At 39.7% G+C, this 21,859-nt stretch overlaps 1 protein-coding gene across 1 annotated transcript in view; it reads left to right on the forward strand.

Annotated features, from left to right (window-relative positions):
* The window catches only part of PKD1L2 (polycystin 1 like 2), a 1,522,374-nt gene that overhangs the window by 1,088,838 nt on the left and 411,677 nt on the right, over positions 1-21,859 (forward strand). The window contains exon 35 of the mRNA XM_044081586.1: positions 6,359-6,563. Within this exon, the coding sequence (XP_043937521.1) occupies positions 6,359-6,563 (205 nt within the window). The remainder of the gene's footprint in view (positions 1-6,358; positions 6,564-21,859) is intronic.

Raw genomic sequence — 21,859 nt, forward strand, 5'->3', positions numbered from 1 at the left:
GCCAGTCAAATTTTGGAATTATGTAACAGCGCCTGGATTTGTTTATTCAACGTTCAATGAGTGGAAAACATCATAATCGTTTCTGTCAGCATACCAGAAAACTATGAATGAGAAATAAGTTAGACATTCTTCAAAAGTTATTCTTAAAATAGGCTATCCATAAATTTTCCAGTTCAAAAAAATCCCAAATTCCCTTCAGAAGTCTCTGTAGTTTCTATAGATCTGTAGTATGGATGAAGATTTTCTTATGTCTTTCCCCATCCCCACAAATTTAGTAAGTTTTCCTCAAACATCGTAAAAGCCATGACACCATATTCATGCTGAACATGACAAATTTCATTGGGTTAGAAGCTGTCAGCAGTGCCCCAACCATTCTTCAAGCTAGTGAACAGCGTTATGCATTGTAGGGTCAGACTTTGCAAAGCACCATTAGTTTGCTCTATAACTATATCATGGTCAGCTCTGGAACACCTCAGAATGTTATCCATGTTTCTAATAATTAGAGGAAGCCCACTGAGTCTGCCTGCATTGCAACACAGAACAAGCACATTAAGCAAGAAGAAGGGGTTGAGCCCTTCGTCTGTAATATAACTTGTGCATTGCATTGCATTCTCCGGCTAATGCGGGTCTTAGTAACGTCATTGTGTGTGTTTATTTGACTGCAGTTTCAGCTTTCTCCATATCCATACAAGATTAACACAAAACCAGCATAGGCTAACCTTTACAGAGGGGTAATTCATATTGAGATTCTAGATGCATCCCATGTATGGGATATTAATTTTATTTTTGAATGTCTTAGACTTTTGATAATTGAGCATATATGCCTTTCTACAGATTATGTTTTCTGTTTACTTCTATTGGCTATCCCACCAGATAGATGGATATCAGAGTTTCAAGCTTCATGGATTCTAAAACCATGTTTATTTTTTTTTTATTTCTAATTTTTGTATTTCTTTTTTTTTTTTTTTTTTTTTTAGAAAGGCAGCCCTCAGCTTCTGCCTTTCAGATGTTATATTTCTCCAGACCATATGTGTTCCTTTTCCTGAGAGGTGTAATCCAAAAACATGCTAAAGACTGTTTTATTTGCTGCATGGAACAAGCACTACCCACTAATGTAAATAACATTTTATTTCCTTTGGGAAACACATGTAATGTCAAAGCAGCTTGGTGATCATTCTGCTACATTCGCAGTCTGGGATTTCTCAAAGTGGACTGTAAAAAAACTAAAAGTTTAATCACCAACAACTGAACAAAATTCATCCCTCTCAAAAAGCATACTGAATTCCAAGTCACAATAGATTTTCCTAAATTCATTATCCACAGTTGACAGTGATTTCCCTGTTTCAAAGCAATCTAACATTATTGAACATTTATGCCACTTAAACATAAGCAAAATTACACATGATACTTACTGCCTCTGTCTAACTAACATCTACCATTAAAATTTGATACTGCCTCTGTCTGGCTAACATCTACCATTAAAATGTATATGTTACATGAGGACAACACCTGGAAAGTGTGGAAACAATGATACAGCAAGAGAACTCCAAGTATTATCTATGATCAGCAGCAGTCTACCAGAGACTGTTTCAAGGCATTTTTCAAAGTTATGAAGAAATTTCTAGAGTCACAAAGCTAACTATACAGTTCTATGCATGCACATTTCAGTCTTGGAGGAATCTTAATATATTAACTCTGGCACCTTCAAATGGCAAATGCACACAAATAACTATTAGATATATATAACACACCTGACAACATAAATAACCTCTTGTCTCACACACAAGATGGTATGGTTTTAAGCAGCTATTAACAATTCAGGCTCAGTATATATGTAGCAACCTAGATAAAGACAGTTGGACAGCAGGCCTGTTTTTAGTCTTATCCAAAGATACTAACATCATCAACCATTTTGTCTCAAACACGGGGACCTATAGGACTTCATCTCAAACACGGGGACCTATAGGACTTCTTCATCTCAAACACATGGACCTATAGGACTTCTTCATAAATGTTCTAGCACTGTGCACAAAGTACCTTAACAACACTGGCCTGCTGCATGGTGCAGAGATATAAATCCCTGACCACAACCCAGGTGACTTAGGATCAGCTTCCAAACCAGGCAGTGAAGGAGCCAGTGAGGGAGGGTGGGGACTGAGAGGCCAATGCCAGCCCACCCATTCTGAAGTGCTGAAGGTGGTTCAGCCCACTGAAGTAATCATACCCTTTGGAGACAAAGTGGTGAAAAATGGAAAATGCCTTTAGAGGGATTTCTAAGTTAGCAGGTGAATGGCCAGTACATATCCTCATCACTGATCTGCAATTAATAAATGTAGGATCATGTGCATCCATCTAAACCCCTCTTTAACAATGATATTCCCATCTCAAACCTCTTAGGTGCTTCTTCTCAGCTGTTATGTTTTTTGTGCCTTGTACTAACCTCATAAGGTATGTGCATTTTGGCTTACGAAAACCCTCATATGCTGAATTCCCTCCAAAAGAAAATGAGAAGTATCATTTCTATACTTAGCATCAAAGTCATTGTTATTACAGTTCATAAACTTCTGTCTATTTCATGGAGATCATATCAAAATGTGAATTAAAATGCTATAAACTAACAATATCTTTGGCTTAGGCACAGCTCATACTAACAGCCAGTTCTGGCATCCTTGGCCTAGGCAGCAACTCATACTAATAGGCAGTTCTGGAAAACACCACGCTCATGCAGAAGTATATATACTGTATCCGTTTAGTAAAGTACTACTAATAGGCAGTTCTGGAAAACACCACGCTCATGCAGAAGTATATATACTGTATCCGTTTAGTATAGTACTATAGGAATTATTTATTACTAAAATGCTTTCTTCATAAATGTTGCATTTTAATAATTTTCTGTCGATACATATATTTAATTGTAATATTATTTTTTTCAACAAGCTGTGTAATTTAATCACATTGTGTCAGCAACATCTGAAAGTGCATTACTATTTCTGCTCTCCTTCCTGAGTCCACACTGTAAACAGACTTCCCCCAGTATGGACTAAGCCCCTTGCCAAATTAAATAAAAAAATGGACAAAATCTGTTATAAATAAGCAATGTCCTTAAGACTAGGAAACTGACTATGGTACAGTTCTGTGATGCCATTTCCAAAGAAACCCATATATTCAAGTCCAATAGACAAAAAAGATACTTCTTGAAAGCATTTTATGTGTATTTTTTAAAAATGTATTTATTTATACATTCATTCATTTATTTTCTTCTCTTAAGTATTCTAACTACATTTCAAGTCACCAACTATCAGGATTTTTTTTTTTTTGGTTTTGACACCCCTCCCTGACCATTATACCTTCCTCCTACAACCCAGTTGACCTATTTTTTTATGTTTCCTCCAATGGAAGAGGACTCAGCAGTCCATTCATTCCCCTGGCTAGGTTGAGCCAACTTGGAATGGTGCAAACATTCCTATAAGGGATTTTTTTTCAGCTAAAGGCCTATTCCTGAAGTGCATACCCAATACCACGCTCAGTGTTTGGCATGCAGTAGGCATCAGTGAGGCAGTGATACTCACTTTTGTAAATGATATAACACTCAAGACTGCCCATCCTTCCTGTATAGCCAGCACTCCTGTGTGATCCTGTCTCCTGTGGAGAATGTGCACTACAAGCATGTACCATCATATCTGCCTCTGAATAGAAGCAAGCTGATGGTGGTGCTTCATTCTTCCCTTCCTCTTTGCCAGCCAAAACAAGTGCCAGAGCTGTTGATCAAACTGTGGTCACCTAGGTTGTAGTCAGGACTGTACTCCCTCTAACCAGCAGATCTGGCTCAAGTCACTGAGCCTCAAGATCAGCATATCACACTTTTGATGTATGCCCAGTCAACTTGCTGGCATTGACAAAATGGACCTTGAGAAATTCATTATGTCCAGACACCTAGGAAATCGCATACACCATGAGCACAGTCTGCTTACCAAGCGCATTACTGAGTGTGTTAGACCATAATCCACTATATTAGTTAAAATCAGTGTTGCCTTTTTTAGAGGTTAGTTAAACAGTATATTTGTGCTTCCATTATATGTAGTAATAGCAGCACTCTGATTAACACTACCACTTTGATATAGCCTCTAAGGCCTGCACTCATGAGACATTTGGCTTCAGTTGCCTTTCTTCTCTGGTAGTCGAACTGCTTATAGTTTCTTTATAACATACTGACTGGCACCACCTTGGAGAGGATAGGTTAACTGCAAAGTGTGAAGTATAACTATATGCCTATAAAAGGAAATCAGGATATTCCAGAAAAAGCATTTGGACAAATGCAATTGAAACAAAAAAAAATAATGATGCAGAAAAACCAGTGATACACACATGTGTAACCAAATAATAAATCTTACAAAACACACAAGGTTGGTCAAAACCAGGTCCAGAAAGTATAATCCAGGCCAAAATAATAGTAAAAATCCTCTTCATTTCTATCAGCTTAGTGCTTTTGTATATGGGTCAACAAACCATCGGATTTCATCAGAAGAGATTTGAATCCATCTCTCTCTTTTTGGCCTTAGTCCATCATGCAAAGACATGGCAAGGGACCAATGTCGGGAATGCCATACCTGCATTTTCTGGTTGCATTTCTCTCCTGTCTGTCTGACAGAAGCAGGGGTTCTCACAAAGAAAAAACACTGCTTTGAACACACCGACCTCTTCTGCAGAAGACATGAAACAGTGATAACATAGCCCAGACATGCTGTTGCCTCATGACTGATGTACTGTCACAGAACTGGAGTTATGATAGTTATATGAGTAACTACACTTCCACTGATATTGTAAAGCATAACTATTTCCTGGTAGTACTTTAAGTGGTAAAAGAAGCACACTCATTGCTATGCATGTTAGGCAGTCAAGTCAGTTCTAGAGATAACTGAATGACAAATTCAGTGCGCTGCATATGTAATTTGCTGCAGTATTTAGAAAATATGCACAAGAGACAGTTATTGGACTGATGTATAAAGAGTAAGAAAAGGCAGGTGGAACATCAGAGAAGGCAACAAAACGGACCTTCAGTTTCTTCCAGATAAAGATGAAATCAGCAGCATTAGTTCTCAGGGACACGGGATGTGAAGGACCAGTAGAAATACTGGGTCAGAATGCCGCAAATATTTCTGGGAAGAATGGAAGGAGTAAGATTCTGAGAAGTACAAGCCAGGAAGTACTATAATGGTGAAAATCGCCAAGCTTCCTGAAGGAAAACAAAGTAAAGGGCAGCGAGCAAGTCCTGAAGGCAGACTATCAGAAAGGGAAAGAGGCGCAGGTATTGGGCATAAGATGACCAATATAACATGCTGGCTAGAAACATGACGATGATGATGGCAGCAAAATCAGTGTACATCACAAGGGTGGTACCCCTTAGCTGAAGCACTTCCAGTTAAAAACAGGAATTGTATAAATAAAATTATACTCATGCAGTTGTGTGCTTCACATTCTGTGTAAAATCAGAATTATGGAAAGTGACTAGAAGCATTAACATTGTTAAGCCATTTGAGCAATTGCCCTAGTTCTTGTGTTAATAACGCACAAAAACTGTGCCAGTATCAAACAGCACATGTTCAGCGCTGTAAATTTCTGAGAATGAGAATAGAGAGGAAGAGAAAGTCATAGTAATATACTTAGTCTGGAGTAGGAGAAGGTTGATAATCTCTTCTCCAATCAAAACACAGATTTGTTTCCAATTACATTGTTATAATTGGTCTGGAATAGAGGACTGATGTTTGTCCTCCAGGCAAAAGACAAATGTGCTGCTTTCACCCTTAAAATTGACCAACACCATTGGTAGTTACACAGATTGCTTGTACACCAGATTCACGGCGAGTCAGGCTGGTAAAATGTAATGGAGGCTTCCTCTCACAGTTAACGCAGCCATTATCAGTCATCAGATGCCTTTTTAGTAGTCATAAAATTATTTTTTCTGAAATGCTTTAGGCAAGAAGATTGACAAATACATGGAAAGAGTGAGGCTTTATTAAACAAATCACTTTTTATAAAACATGTAGTAAAGTAACTGATAGAAAGTAAGTTTTTTTTTTTTTTTTTTTTTAATTCTAGCTTGGAAAGGTGCTTTAGTTTTTTATTTATTTTTTTTTTTAATTTCTTGTACATACTACTAAATGTTTAAAAAGACACATTACAAGCATAACTAGCATTTTGCATTTAATAAATAGAAATGAAAATGTAATCATTATACAGATTGAAAATGTATAGATAATCTATTTCTGAATCTGTAATAAAACAACTTCTTTTGCAGTTTTTATATTCTCTCATTCCTTAATTAAACTGATGTTATGTTGATCTGATCAAACAATTCCAGAAAACCTGAGAAGTCCATCTCCAGACAAGGGTGTGAAACGTAATGATTATGGCCCATACCTATACACACGGCTGCAACATGTTGAGAAGGAACTAGACCTGCTTGGACCTGAGAAATTCCAGAATCGCCAGAGCTACCTGCAGGCTGTTCAACAAGTACAGCATATGAAGGACATCCTGGAAAACCAGCTCTATTCTGATCCCGCGTTTGAAAGGTAAAGCTCATTTTAATCAGCTACATCCTTTTGTCATGTGTCATTCTATACAACTGCGACCAGAATAATAACTCACTTATTCAGGCTACTTTGCATTTCATTGCAGTAACTAGTGTTAAACACTCTGAAGCATTTACACAAAACATTCACAGTTTCAGTTTTATGCACATTTGACAAACTAACTCTACCTTCAATCTTGGTGAAACAACAGACTGTGAATATCAGTTTCATTTCAAAACTATGCTGCAACTTTTTTTAATTATACAAAAATGTAGAAAAACAATGTTCCTTATCTTTTACATTTTCTTTGACAAGACTGTTCAAAGCAGAGTCAGAAAAGGACAAAATACTTCTTCCGTCTTTAAAAGTTCAGCATAAAACATCCATGCTTCAGCCTTAAGGAACAAAATGTTAAAGTCAATGACTTAAGTCAACAGAAGTACAAATAAAGAAAACTCCTTGGATAGACACACAGCATTCTGCCTGTTTTGCTTTTCTCTTTCTCTCTTGTATACCATATTTTCTAACAAAATGATGTTGATATTGTCAGTGACATAGGCCTTCAAGTTATGCTAGCTTCTACCAACTGCTTTTCTTTCATTACACTGACTTCTGTAAACAGCTTTCCTGTCATTGCACACACTTCTGTAAAATATTTTCAAAAACATCTGGCACATTGCCCACAGATGTTTTCCATACTACAGCTTCCACAAATATGTTTTCTACATTCCCTAGCTATAACTTCAAATGAGTCAGGAAAAAAAATTCCCCTTCTTATCTTAATGTTCAGCCTTTCACATGTACTCAGCCCTGCTAAAGAGCTCAGCTATCTATGTCTGAAGGATATACCAAACCCAGAATGTAAAATGCAAGCTGCTTCTCATTATTCCTTTCAGTTTCTCCCTCTGGTGGTACGTAGTCCCCATTTCAACCCCCAAGAGTCATGCATCTATAATTATACACTTGCCATCTTCTAGCATCTTGTCCAAGTCTTTAGTCTCATGAATCAGAAGATAGTGGTAACCCTCGGCACTGTGGAGCAAAGAATAGTGCCAGTGTTTCAACAGGCAGCACACTTACCTTTGATGCTGGAATATCAGAAGACTGTGGTTCTATTCCTACACCAGGCACTTGGATTCACTATCCAGTACTAATATTGGAGTATATGAGGGGATGCTGCACTCCTAAATGTACCATCCTTTAGATGAGACATTAAACCAAGGTCCTATCTCCCTAAGTTGGTAAGAGTGTATCTGGCTGTAAAATATTTTATGTCACTTATTGAAAAGATTGTGGTTCCTTTAGTGTAAAATCCATAATTTACATAAAAATCAAACTATTTTATATATTTACACATTATACTCAACAGAAAACAACAAATGTTTCCCACACATTCATAGATTAATAGATATTACAAGGCCACTAAGTCTTATGACCATTCACATCTTGATGATACCCTCCCTCAGACCAGAAATTCTTTGTCTAGGAGGGCCATACAAGTCAATCATATTGTAAATTTGTGGCTACCCATCAAGTCATTTAGGTTAATTTTAAAGGAAAATAGTGAGGTGTGTGGCTTAACATATAAGGGGAATTTATCCCACGGGTTTGGAAGGTGCTGGGTTATACACCTGTCCCTCAAGTATGTTTTTGTTATCTGTTGATGATTTATGTCCCTAGTTCCTTGAGATATTGAAATTGCTGAGAAACAGAACATCCAGGACAAACGGGTCTCTAATGGCACAATAAGCATGACAGAGATCTCTCCACAAAAGTCTATGACATTGAATAAAGGAACAGGCCACCCACCCTCTCTTAGTAGCTCAGGAGCTTTAGGCCTATGATTTTTTTATCAGAACCTTTGGGATCTTAACCTAATTGTTTGACATTCTTAGTGATAAACATCCCAATGTGGGTATTTTACTCGATAACTGGCCAAATCAATGTCAAGTATAAGGGACTGATTAACTGTTTAAACCTTAATGAAATCCTTTGGCAATTAGCTGAGCTAGGTAAAAGATTTCCTGACAACTGCTGTGGCATGATGGTAAAAAGAGAGAAAGTTATTGATCCAGATACCCAAGTCCCTCAGTACATTTTCATTTTGTAGTCATGTGTTGTCTATACAGTATGTTGAGGGGAGGGATTGTCTACAAAAATTATGACATTGGACGTCTTAGGATTTACTGTGAGTCAATTTTAGGACACCAAGAGTTTATTTGGAAGGGTTCATTCTGTATGGTTTGGATGTCATAAGACTTGGCCAGGTCAAGATATGCCGTGTGTACTACATGACCACCACCTACAGCCTCTGTAACCTTTTTGAAGTAGCTTACTGGATTAAATAGACAGAATTTACCCTTCACAAAGGCAGATTGATGGGTGGCAAGTCAATTAATGTCTTTAATTTTGCAGTTTACAATGTCAGTTTATAATACATTTCATGCTTTGCAGTTGAGGCTTGTAACACTGATATGTCTATAGTTTCCCACATCATTTATTACCATCCTTATGAAGGGACATCACAGTTCAGTGAATCACTCATCAGGGACAAAACCACTATCTAAACAGATCTATATCAGAAGACCAAAGAGACATTTAATCGAACACCTCTTCAGCGACACATAAAGAGCAAACACACTAAAGCGCGAATGCTCAAAACAGGGATTTCTTTCCCTGGGAAAGAAATTGCTCTGCCATCCTTGTGTGTTTGCTCCTTCCCCCACTGTAGTGCGATCTCAGAGTTGGTATATTTATTTTTTGGGGGGGCACAACCCCCCACATTGTTATGTTTGAAAGTGTGTGTGTTTGTGTGTTTGTGCTACCGATTTCTTTCCCAGGGAAATAAATCACTGTTTTGAGCATTCTTGCTTTATTGCATTCGCTCTTTATGTGTCGCCGAAGAGGTGTTCGATTAAATGCCTCTTCAGTCTTCTGATGTAAACACTTCTTCATGTATGTTAAACAGTGCAAGGAGTGGGACTTCAAGAGTATGTTTAGTGGTATTAATTAAGTAATGAGGAATAGTGTCAAGTCTCATGGAGGAAGTATTTTTGGTTTTGGTTATCACTTTCAGTAAATTGTCTTTAGAGAGTTGACTGGGGAAGAAATGGATTCAGTTATTTCTAGCTTAGTACAAAATTTGTTTGCAAGTATATTGATAATGTCTGATGAGAGGCACCATTATGAATAGGTTCAAAGTATTATAGGGTATTTTTAAATTTTATAACATAGGTAAAGAGTAATTTATAATTATCTTTGCCTTCAGGGGCCAACTAAGTTCATGGGTTCCTTTAGTGGACCTGATAGTACTTTTTAAGTAGTTTTAATATTACCCTTAAGAAGAAGAGTTTTGGATCTTCTAAACAATTTGAGTAGTTTCTTTATTTTGTTGTATAGTTTATTTATGGTAGTGGACCACCAGTGTGGATTGTTTTTGAATTTCCTATGATAACTTGATTCTGGTAGGAACTGTTAACTCTATTTATTTTTCTGAATAGGTGTAGAGTTACTTAGTGAAGCTTAATACTATATTATGGTAAGGAGAGGTACAGTTGTAATTTTAGATATTTTGCCACAGAATAGATTGAGGTTGGCATGTATGTAATCCTCAAGTTCAGTGGTGTTTTACTGCAGGAACTTTTGGGAGATTAAAGGAGTAGGCCTCAAGTTTTATGTCAGATATTAATTGGAAAAGGAGATGCCAGAGGAGAAGAATAAGAGGTGGCCATATTTGTAAGAATCAGGTCAGTAATGCTATTTCCCCTAGAAAGTTTATTTACCAACTGCTCGAGGGAATTTTTATTAAGTCTAGCATTTTTGGGCATGTCCTACATTGGAGGTATGGGTACTCCAATTAATTTAAGAGAAGTCTCACAAAGTAATTGTTTTCCTAAAGTGCGATAATTTAGAACACAGATGAATTTTACATGACCATCAGGAGACAAAGGGTTTTGTAGCAAGCTATTAGTTGATAATTAATCCTATCTAAAGTGATCTGGAGTTCATTTTGTGAGCCCCTAGGGATTTGCCTGAAGGTAATATGTTCTTTGACAATTATGGAGACTCCAACACAGTCACCATTAGGCCTGCAGGCTTGAAAAGTGCAAAACCTTGGCATAAATTGAGTACTATCTTAACATTTAAACCACGTTTCAATAACTGCACAGGCATAGATGTTTTCCAAATGCAGAAATGCCTTAGGATCTGATAATTTATTGTTTAGACTTACCTTTATGTGATCCATGTTTTGGAAATGATATGTTAATTAAACCGGAATGTCCATCAACTGGACTCACCTGAAGAGGCACTATGAAACAACAAAAACTTTAGCAGTATGCAGAAGTCTTGAAACAAGAAATGTTGGCCAAACTTTGTGAAAGAAGTTGGACTGCCAAGCATCTCATCCCATGATGACACATATTGGATCTTCCTGGAATGACACCAGCTATTTAATTATTGAAGCCAGTTATCTTTTCCTTGTACCTAGGCATTAAAGTGAAGGAAAAACTCATCTCCAGATTAATGTCTTACTTGCATTTGTAACTTGTATTGAAAGATGTTCTTCATGTTTCACTGTTGCAGTCATCACACTTGGGTTATCTGCCTGCAGGTAGCCCTCAGTCGGCCTGAATACCAGAGCCTTAGTATTTTTGTATTGGTTGCTGTCGCTCCAGGACTGACGTCAAGTAGTAAGGGGAACAAAAACAGGCAGCCGATGCCATTACATCAGTCTTTCTTGCCAAGGAGCCAGAAGCAGAAGCAGTTCACAAGTGCCGGTCAGCCGCTACCTGAATTTTGTTTACGAATTGAATAATCCTGAAGTCCTCCAAAGCTAAGTACCCCATTGGGGATCCTTTTTTCTTGCTCTAACCGATGTCGGAAAAAGTTAACAATTGTCTTGCCTGTGGAAATCAAATACCACACAGAGATTTTCATTCTTACTGCGTCACCTGTTTAGGCCCAGACCACAATGTACCTCGCTGTCGGTTTTGTGTCTTGTTCAACACCAGAACCATTTGTCATCGGGCTCTCTTTGTTGCTAAATTCTTCCACTCTCGATCTCCGTATTCCAAAATGGCTTCTGTAAGCCATCCGACTTTTGATATTTCGAAAAAATGTAAGGATAAATACAGAGACAGACTGCATAGGTCCAAAGCTGCCGCCAGTGCTTCCGTTAAGCTAGTCACCAGTTCACTGTTACTCAGTGAGGCACTTTTGCAGCCCCTGATGCCCGCTTCTATGGATTTGCAGGCCTCTACCGAGACCCATTTGGAGTCAGGTATGTCGCGAGACTCTTCTTCGACTATGGAACCTGTGGATTTCTCTACCTTGGATGGGTCCGGAGCTGCTGTGCAGGCACTGGCTTCTGAGGCAGTTCTTCACACTACTGATGTTCGACTCAAACAAACGACTTTTTTATCTAAAACTACCAAGTTTCTTAGGCCAAGAGTATGCGCTATGCATAGAAAACCAACGACCAAAGTGCATGCACCTCCTCCCATGCCTCAATGACAAATGCTTAGAATGGCAGAAGACCTTATCGCACTGATTAGGGGAAGTCATCCTTCCCCTGCTAAGAGGAAAAGAGACCAGTCCCATACAGCTTCAACAGACCAGGAGTCCGATGACCCTGAGGTATCTGATTATGAAGACATGCCCTTATCTGCTTATGAGGATTCAGATGGAGAGGAATCCTTTCCCTCTGCCTCCACTCCAGAGGATTTTTCTTTTGGTGAAACCTTACATACCTTAAGAGAGCACTTCCACTGGGAATGCCAGGACTATCCTCAGTTCAAAAGAGACTCGGGGAATTCCTAGATTTGCCACAGCACAGACCTTTAGCAATACCCCCTGTACTGGAGGTTGTTGATAATGTTTTTTATGGAATCCAGTCTTACTCCTAATAATTTACCTCCTGCCCCTAGGAAACCAGACAGGTACTACAGAGTACCAGACACTCACAAATTTCTCTTCAAGAATCCTACTGCTGACCCAAAGATCATTTCCCAGGGGTCCAAAGGTATCAAGGCAACTACAGCCAAGAATCCCACCCCTTCAGACAGGGATTCCAGAGCTTTGGACAGATGGGGTAAGAAGGTATATACCTCTGTTACTCTTGCTATTAAGGCATTAAATTTTCAGTTTCACATGCTGAAGTATCAGCAACATATTATGGAGCTTATTAAACAAAAGGTGGCAACCTTTACAGACTGTGCAGAAAATAAGGAATTGCAGGAGCTTATGCACTCTGCAAGCCAAGTCAGCAAGCATACTTTGCAGTGTGCTTTGACGGTCTAGAGGCATGTTGCTGGGCAACATTCACTGGTTCTGAAATGAGAAGACATGCTTGGCTCAAGGAGCAGACCTTGCCAGACCATGTCAAATCAAAGTTATTAGACGCTCCTTTGAACAAGGACAGTTTGTTTGGCACCAAAGCAGAAGAGGTTCTTAAAAAGATGGAAGAAAAATCTAAGTCTATGCAGACTGTTAAAGAATTCTTACAAGTGCAACCCCCTAGATTCAGTAGGCATTGTCTTTCCAAACACTGTTTCTTTCCAGCCCCCTCGCAGCCATCTCAAACCAGGCCCAGGGGAAACAGACCACCCAGATTACAGTCTCAGGATATGCAGAAAGCTAACAAATGGAGTGCCCCCACCCCCAAAACAGGAAGTGGTAAGCCACCTCCTTACAGAAATACTCACAATGACTTCTCCACACCACTCCCCACCTCTGCCCGATTGCTTGTGCCTCTAGGAGGAAACTTGCCCTTCATCTTAAAAACTGGAAGTCCATCACACAAGACCGATGGGTCCTCAACATTGTATCCCAGGGGTACAAATTTTACTTCCACTCACTGCCAACCCCAAGAGGGTTCCCAGACCTTCCTCCAAACCAGTAGGCAGAGACTCAAAACCAAGTTTTATCCCTACTCTCTTTCAGAGCTATTCAACCAGTTCCACTGGAACAGATAGATCAAGGATTCTATTCCAGACTCTTCCTGGTACCCAGAAAAGAGGGCTCTTGGTGCCCAATCCTGGATCTTTCAATTCTCAACACCTTCCTGGTGGTACCAAAATTCAAAATGCTTACCCTGCAGCAGCTTCTACTATGCTAACCAAGGATGCCTGGTTAGTCACCCTAGACTTAAAAGAAGCCTATCTGCACATCCCTATAAGGGACTCCTGTCTACATTTTTATGGCCGGAAATATGCATTATCAGTTCTATGCACTTCCCTTTGGCTTATCCACTGCACCCAGAGTATTCACAAAATGCCTACCTCCAGCCATTGCATACTGCAGGCAGAGAAATATCCAAATTTACCCGTACTTGGACAACTGCCTGATTCAGGCGGACAGTCAGGAATTGCTGTTGCAGCACCTGACATTTGTGAAAAACCTCCTCACTTCCCTGGGGTACACCATCAATGTAAAGAAATCAAAACTGGTACCCAGTCAAAGGATTGTATTTCTGGGAGCAAGCTTGGACACAACATCCCAGATGGCATTCCTCACTTCAGAAAAACAAGACTATCTGACAGCCTACTTCAAACAAATGGCCACCAGAACCCAGCTATCCGCAAGAAAAATACTGCAGGCCCTAGGGTACATGGCCTCATGTATACTGCTAATTCCATATGCAAGACTGCATATGAGGAAACTTCAATGGTACTTAAAATGTCTTTAGTGCCCCGATATTCTCAGGACAAGGAAACAGTCATTCATATCATACCCTGTCTAAGGACAGAGTTTCTTTGGTGGGCAGCAGCATGCAACCTCAACAAGGGACTGCCCTTTACTCAACCCCAAGCCACCCAGACACTAACCACAGATGCATCAGACTATGCTTGGGGGGGCACACATGGATGGCAAATGCATTCAGGGCCACTGGAGCCCAAGTCAAATTCATCTGCACATCAACCAAAAAGAGATTCTAGCAGTGCCGAATGCCCTGACACCTTTCAGATCCCTACTCTTTCCAGGGCAACTTCTAATAAAAACAGGCAAAAACCACAGTTATGCGGTACATCTACAAGCAGGGGGGAACACATTCCTACCCACTCTGCACGCTAGCCATGGCTCTGTGGAACATGGCATTGGACATGCAAGTCCATCTGATAGCTCAATTCCTGCCAGGCAATCAAAATTCACTGGCAGATGACTTAAGCAGAAATCTCATAGACCCACACGAGTGGCAGTCTGAGCCCAGCACCTTCAACCTTCTGACTCAGAAATGGGGGACCCCAGAGGTGGACCTTTTTGCCTCCCCCTACAACCACCAGCTCAGCAGATTCTGCACCAGGAACCCTCACAGCAAGGCCTGGAAAGTGGATGCCCTATCCTTCCAGTGGATAAATCTCTCAGTTTATGCATTCCCACCCCTGCCCCTTCTCTCAAGAGTATTACTTAAAATAATACAGGACAGACTGAGGACAATTCTGATTGCTCCGAACTGGCCACGTCAGCACTGGTACCCTCTCCTGCACAGCCTGACATTGGTGCCACCATGGCACCTGCATCAGAACCCTACCCTGCTCTCTCAGCAGGAGGGGCAGATTTTGCATCCGCAACTGCAAACCCTAAAGCTTGCAGCCTGGCTTATCCCTTGAATCCTGTACCAGCAGCTCTAAGCAAACAGGTGCTGGACACCATTCTTGAAGCCATAAGACTCAGTACAAGGAAATCCTATGCAGATAAGTGGAAAAGATACAGTTCATAGAGCCTAGCTAAAGGAGAGGATACAACTCTGCCCTCCCTGCTTTTCATTTTGGATTACTTAGCAGATGTACTCCACAAAGGCCTGTCCTTTTCTTCTATTAAGAGTCATGCCTCAGCCATTTCAGCTCATTACAACACTGAGCCACCTCTCTTCTTGCACCCTCTTATCAAACAGTTCTTGAGAGGGGCAAACAACTTAAGGCCACCAAGGAGAGCACCCACCCCTGCTTGGGACCTTAACTTTGTACTGGAAAAGCTCACACTTCCACCCTTTGAGCCTGCAGCATATGCAGACTTAAAATTCCTCTCTTAGAAAACAGCATTGCTTCTAGCCATTACTTCAGCTAGAAGAGTGTCTGAACTACAAGCACTTATGGCTGTGGAGCCCTTCATTATTTTCCATGCTGACAGGGTCTCTCTCAGGACAAACCCATCCTTTATGCTTAAAGTGGTGCCCAGTGTGGATCTCAATCAATCCATACATTTGCCAACCTTTTTCCCTAATCCTCAAAATAAAGGGGAAAGGATCCTGCACTCTTTGGACATGCACAGACAGCTCAGATTTTACCTGGATAGGACTAAGGCCTTCAGAAAATTAGACCAGCTATTAGTCAGCTTTGCAACTGGGGCAGAGGGCAAGCAGGGACATCGGGAGGCATACGCACTCTACTGATTTCAGTACAACTTCTTTAGAAGAGGGGGTAGCTTTTTTAATTTAAAAAAATTACATATTTTTCTTTTAAAAAAAAAAAGCGTTGGCTCCTTTAAGCATGGCTACATACCATACCAGCCAGTCGGAATTGAGCTCACGTCATGTCCGGCTGACTGGCTGCGAGCTGGAAATCTGCATAGCTTGAATTGCTGCGGGAAATGTGCATAGCTTAAATGTATTGCCACATGCAATCGCGAATGGATTAGTGAGTGTGTGTGCAAAGCAATCGCAAATGGATTATCGTTGTGGATTCAGGTAAGGTGTGTGCAAACTGCAAAGCAATCACAAATGGATGGATTATCATCGTGGTGAACGGATTCAGGTAAGGAAATGTGCATAGCTTGAATGTATTGCCGTGTGTGTGTTATCATTGTGGTGAACGGATTCAGGTAACGCAATGTGCATAGCTTGAATGTATTGCTGTGTGTGTGTAAGGAAATGTGCATAGCTTGAATGTATTGCCGTGTGTGTGTGGATGGATTATCATTGTGGTGAACGGATTCAGGTAAGGAAATGTGCATAGCTTGAATGTATTGCCGTGTGGGTGTGTGTAAGGAAATGTGCATAGCTTGAATGTATTGGTGTGTGTGTGTGTGTGTGTGTGTGTGTGTGTGTGTGTGTGTGTGTGTGTGTGTGTGTGTGTGTGTGTGTGTGTGTGTGTGTGTGTCTCAGAGAGTGGTTGGTTCTCTATGTGTGGCTGAGTATACGTGAGTACAAAGTGGTAACAACACTGCAGATGGTTATGCAAAGGATTTAAGAACAGGTTCTATTGAACTGTGATCCTTTTTTATTCCCACATATACAAAGAGAAAACCTTCATACAACCTTGAGAAAATCCCACAGCACACATGCATTAATGTTTTCCACATCTAGCGAAAACATTGCTTAAAGGAATAATATAAACCAGTAAAATTAGTATTGAATAGATATTTATTCTAAAGAAAGATACAGTTTATAAACAGGATGCAACTTTACAAGTGTGATTTTTGATTCTGCTGTATGCCAGTTTTCTGATAGTTAATTAATTCTGCCCCCAGGTCTTTGAAAAGTACCATTTTCTGAGTTCTCTGGCATTTTTTTTTCATTTCTGATTTACTTTACTGCCTTGTGGTAATATTTTAACCTTGCTGTAGACTGTTTTTATTTAACTAAAGTTATTGTAGTAAATGATGCAGAGCTACACTGCCTGCTCCAAATGTGGCATATCAGGGACTTAAAATAATGCAACTTCTAGGCATTGCTTCATGTCATATAGATATTCAGTGTGTGAAAATGCCCCCCCCCCACACACACACACACACACACACCATAATACACCTGCGGGCTATAGGTGTTCAGGCTCAAACCCTGTACATTTGTTTCAGGGTAGGAAGAGCCTAAAGTCCCTAACCACCACCATTTCTGAACTTTGTTCAGATTTTTTTTTCTAACAGTTGTGAGCTATGGTGAGAAGTGAGAACTGAAGTTGTATTCCCCAGTTGTGGTGAGAAGTGAGAACTGAAGTTGTATTCCCCAGTTGTGGTGAGAAGTGAGAACTGAAGTTGTATTCCCCAGTTGTGGTGAGAAGTGAGAACTGAAGTTGTATTCCCCAGTTGTGGTGAGAAGTGAGAACTGAAGTTGTATTCCCCAGTTGTGGTGAGAAGTGAGAAATGAAGTTGTATACCCCAGTTGTGGTGAGAAGTGAGAAATGAAGTTGTATTTAGCCCATTATTGTTTTGTTGTTTGTCCAGGTTTTTTGTGCTAAGGTGTGATGTGAGAACTGACTTTGTAGTCCCTCACTATTGGCTTTGTTTGTCCAGGTTTTTGTACTAAGAGGTTGAGAGCTGTCTAATAGCCATTAAGTTTCAGTTTTCCTATTTTTCTAACTGCTGATTTAGCATAGTGGTATGTTGCACTGACTGTAGTCTATATGGTTCTGGGTTCAAGACATGCATGGTGGTAACACAGCATTTTATTCTAGCAACTTTCCAAAATTATACAAGCAATGTTTAAAATGTGTCCCTGGTTTTTGGGCTTTTATCCCCCACTCCCAATAAATGTTGGCTTTTTCCAGATTTCTTGTGCTGCAAAGTTCAGAGATACAGCTGAGTGTCGAGTACATTTTACAAGAAACTAAGAGCTGCAGGGGAACTAAAGTTTAGTGCTACTTATACTGAGCCTGCTTGTACTGTTAATAGCACAACAGGTAGTGTACTTACTTTTGATGCAGAAGGCTGTGGGTTCTTCTCCCAAAGTAGGTAGATGCATGGCTGATACTGTACTGTGTTGTAAAGGGGGGTGGATGCTGTAGTCCTTTTTGGCAAAGATATCTAGTAGTAACTATGAACCTGTTATCAGTTTGCCATCCATTCCTTATTGCAATATTACTAGCGTATCATTTTTTTTAATGCAACATAGGCAATTTATTCCTCAAGGGCAATAGGCACTTTATTTGTAGATGAAACCATGAAATATAAAGTTGTTTGCTAGCAGCAGCCTCTTCATTAGTTACAGATTTCTTTAATGTGGAATTATGTAGATGGCTTTTACTAGTTCAGAGATTGTGCATATTTACTGATACTGGTGGACTGTAGAAGTTTGAGTAGACTTTTATGATGGAAATGTTCTGAATTGGGTTGTTTTGTCATTATTGGTGCATGCATTTTGTTTCATTGTTTACTGGAAAAATGTTCAAAACAATAAATTTAAAATGCTCTCTGACAACTATACTGTATTGTACAAGGAATATAATTTAATACAGTCAGGAAGGTGTATCAAAGAGTACATGTATGTTTCATGTGCAAGTGGCCTATGATTTGAAAACAGCCCAAAGTTAATCTTTATCTGCCACTGGCAAAATGTATTTTCTTTGAATGTAGGTTTCAATGCTGTTTCAATGAATGTGAGTATCAAGGGCAGAGAAGATTTAATGCTATGTCTAGTTTCATTGTGAGACTGCATTGCTTTCTTTAGCAGATATTTATTGGTGTTTGAGCTGTAAAATGCAAAATAAAACTTTTCTGGCAAATCATTTAGGAATGAAGTCATTAAATAATGACCGACGTTAAGTTTCAGATGTCATAATCTTCAGAAAAATGCATGCTAAAGCAAGACCTGTTATTCTATCAACTGTCTTAAGTTTATACAAGATCAATTTTTAGTACTGTTTTCATGTTCCCCCAATATATTTGACCTTGTCCAGATTTTCTGTATTAAGAGGTTGAGAGGTATGTGCAAATAAATCGCTTTATAGAATTAGAAGTCTCCAAACCTCTCAACTGTCCCCAATTTTGGCTCAAAATGTTGCTCTCCCCCTAATAATCCCTCCGCAAAATAGCAATTTTGGAAGAAAACGTGGAGGATTTAAAATTATCAATAACTGTAATGATCAGAGTTATACATTACTTTTATTTCAGAAATGCATGTAGATTCTCTAATTTTGTCAGCTGCTCAAGTTAACAGTGCTCATATTAAAATGGTGTCCCTTCTTTGACAGGTTCCCAGCTGTATTGTCTGGCAATTTTATATTTTTGCATCACATTTTTGGTCCGTTTTTCATAAAAATGCGGTTTTCTGGCAAATTAGTGGCAAATCATTAAAGACTGAAGTTAGAAAATAATGGCAGACATTTGAGTTTCAGATTTCATACCTTTCAGAAAATTCGTACTAATGCAAGACCTACTACTATTCTATTATCTTTCTAAGTTTATAAGAGCAATATTAAAAAAATGTCCTTATTTTGGGCCTTTGCCTCAGTTTTATTTATGGGTTTGCTGCTCTAAGAGTTTGAGAGGTGTGTGTGTGTGTGTGTGTGTGTGTGTGTGTGTGTGTGTGTGTGTGTGTGTGTGTGTGTGTGTGGTAGGTAGCATAACTCTCAACTGTCCAAATTTTGCAAAATGTCCAGATTTTTGCCCCATATTTTTTGTCTGTTCCTCATAAATTTTGTGATTTTCTAGAAAATAATTGAAGGCTGAAATGACAGACTTTTCAGACTTCATGTCCTTTAGAAAAATTACATACTAGCACAAATCCTGTTATTCTAGCAACTTTCTACGTTCATGAGAGCATTATTTAATATCTGTCCCTGTTTATTTTAGGCTTTGTCCATATTTCTTGCACTAAGAGGTAGGTAGGGGTGTGTGTGTGAATGAAACACCCTAGTTAGGGGTAGCAGGTGGTTGGGTTGGTAATTTACTCAAGCTCAAAACCTGTACCTTAGTTACAGAAAACAAAAGCATGAATCCTCTACCCCAACTACCATGCTGCATTTTTCAAAGAACTGACTTTCAGGTTCATTTTCAATTCAAGGAACCAAGTTTGAGTGAATCTATATTATATTACTGAAGAGGCATTACAGCGAATGCCTCTTCATCGACACTAAAAGAGCGAACCGTGAATTACAAGAATGGCCGTAGCTTGGCTGGGGAGGGGGGTAGCAGTTTGAGAGCTGTGAGTACAAATCTGAAAATCCTAGCTACACCCCTGAGGGCAAGGCCATTTCTAAGCAAACTATATCTAAATGAATAGCACATTGCATCCATTTCTGCTACAAGCACCATGGGAAACCAACCCCAGGGGGTCAAAACACACTTCAACAGGGGAACATGTACCTCTGCTGCATTTCTCAGGGGAGTCCCTACCAGGGACATCCTGGAAGCTGCTACCTGGAGTTGAGTACACAGTTTCACCAAGCACTACCATTTGCCTATCTTCTCCAAATCCAGGGTAGGCTTTGCAACAGCAGTCCTGCAAGGCATTCTAGCCAGCCCTAAATCTTCCTACCTCAACCCTTCTTCAGCTTTGGGAATCCACCCAAGTGTGATGACTGCAACAGTGAAACACAAAGAACATAGTACAGTTGTATACACTTACCGTAAACGTAGATGTTCGAGTGTATTCACTGTTGCAGTCCTGGTTTCTCTCCCTCCAGCCCCTTTGTCTCTCTCTCTCTCTCTCTCTCTCTCTCTCTCTCTTTTTCCTCTCTATGCCTATTACTCACCCCTTTCAGGGGTATTGGTATTGGTATTGGTATTGGTATTTACTTTTTACTGATGGTGTTTTCCCTACCATAACTTAGCTCCCTATTTGAGGGGCTCCTGACATTTGGGGCAAGAAAAACTGATGTAATGGCGTCGGCTGCCTGTTTTTATACCCCTGACAACCTGACGTCAGTCAGTACTAAGTCTCTGGTATTTGGGCCAAATGAGGGCTACCTGCAGGCAGATAACCCAAGTCTGATGACTGCAACAGTGAATACACTTGAACATCTACATTTATGGTAAGTGTACACAACTGTACTTTCTGACATTTCTCTCTTCATATCCCTAAGAGTTTTGCTTTTCAAGTCTCCAACATATATCATCACTCAATGCTGTAGTCCTATTTGTCATAAGTTAAGGTTCTTAGGACATTTGAAACATCAGAGATCCAGGCATCTGAAAGAAACTCTCCCTTCCCTCTCCTTTTCTAGCCTTGTGAGTGGTGATTCATTGTGCCTACCAATAATTGCCTATCAGGACAACATTTCTATTGTTATTCTAGTTCTTCAAAGTGATAGATATGGAGTATTTTTGTTCAGGCTGACTCAACCATTTGCTTCCCTAACATATCTCTTTCAAAGTACTCTGGGGAATTCTTTAAAATCAGCCAATTCATTACACCCCCAAAAAATGTTTCTAATTACCCTTCCCTTTCCCATCACACCTCCAACATTTGCTATCTACTTAAATAGTATGTGCATTGTCTTAGGAGTCCTAGTGCTGAAAGGTTGCAACAGAAATGAAACTAACGGGCTCACCTCCTATCTTGTCCAGTGCTTAGGGTTTAGAAATAAAGTAAATGTAGCACTGAGTAGATAGGACAGTATGAAACACAATGT

Source organism: Protopterus annectens, chromosome 8.part1, assembly GCF_019279795.1.
Source record: "Protopterus annectens isolate FY-2018-M chromosome 8.part1, PAN1.0, whole genome shotgun sequence".
In the NCBI taxonomy this organism is placed as follows: domain Eukaryota; kingdom Metazoa; phylum Chordata; order Ceratodontiformes; family Protopteridae; genus Protopterus; species Protopterus annectens.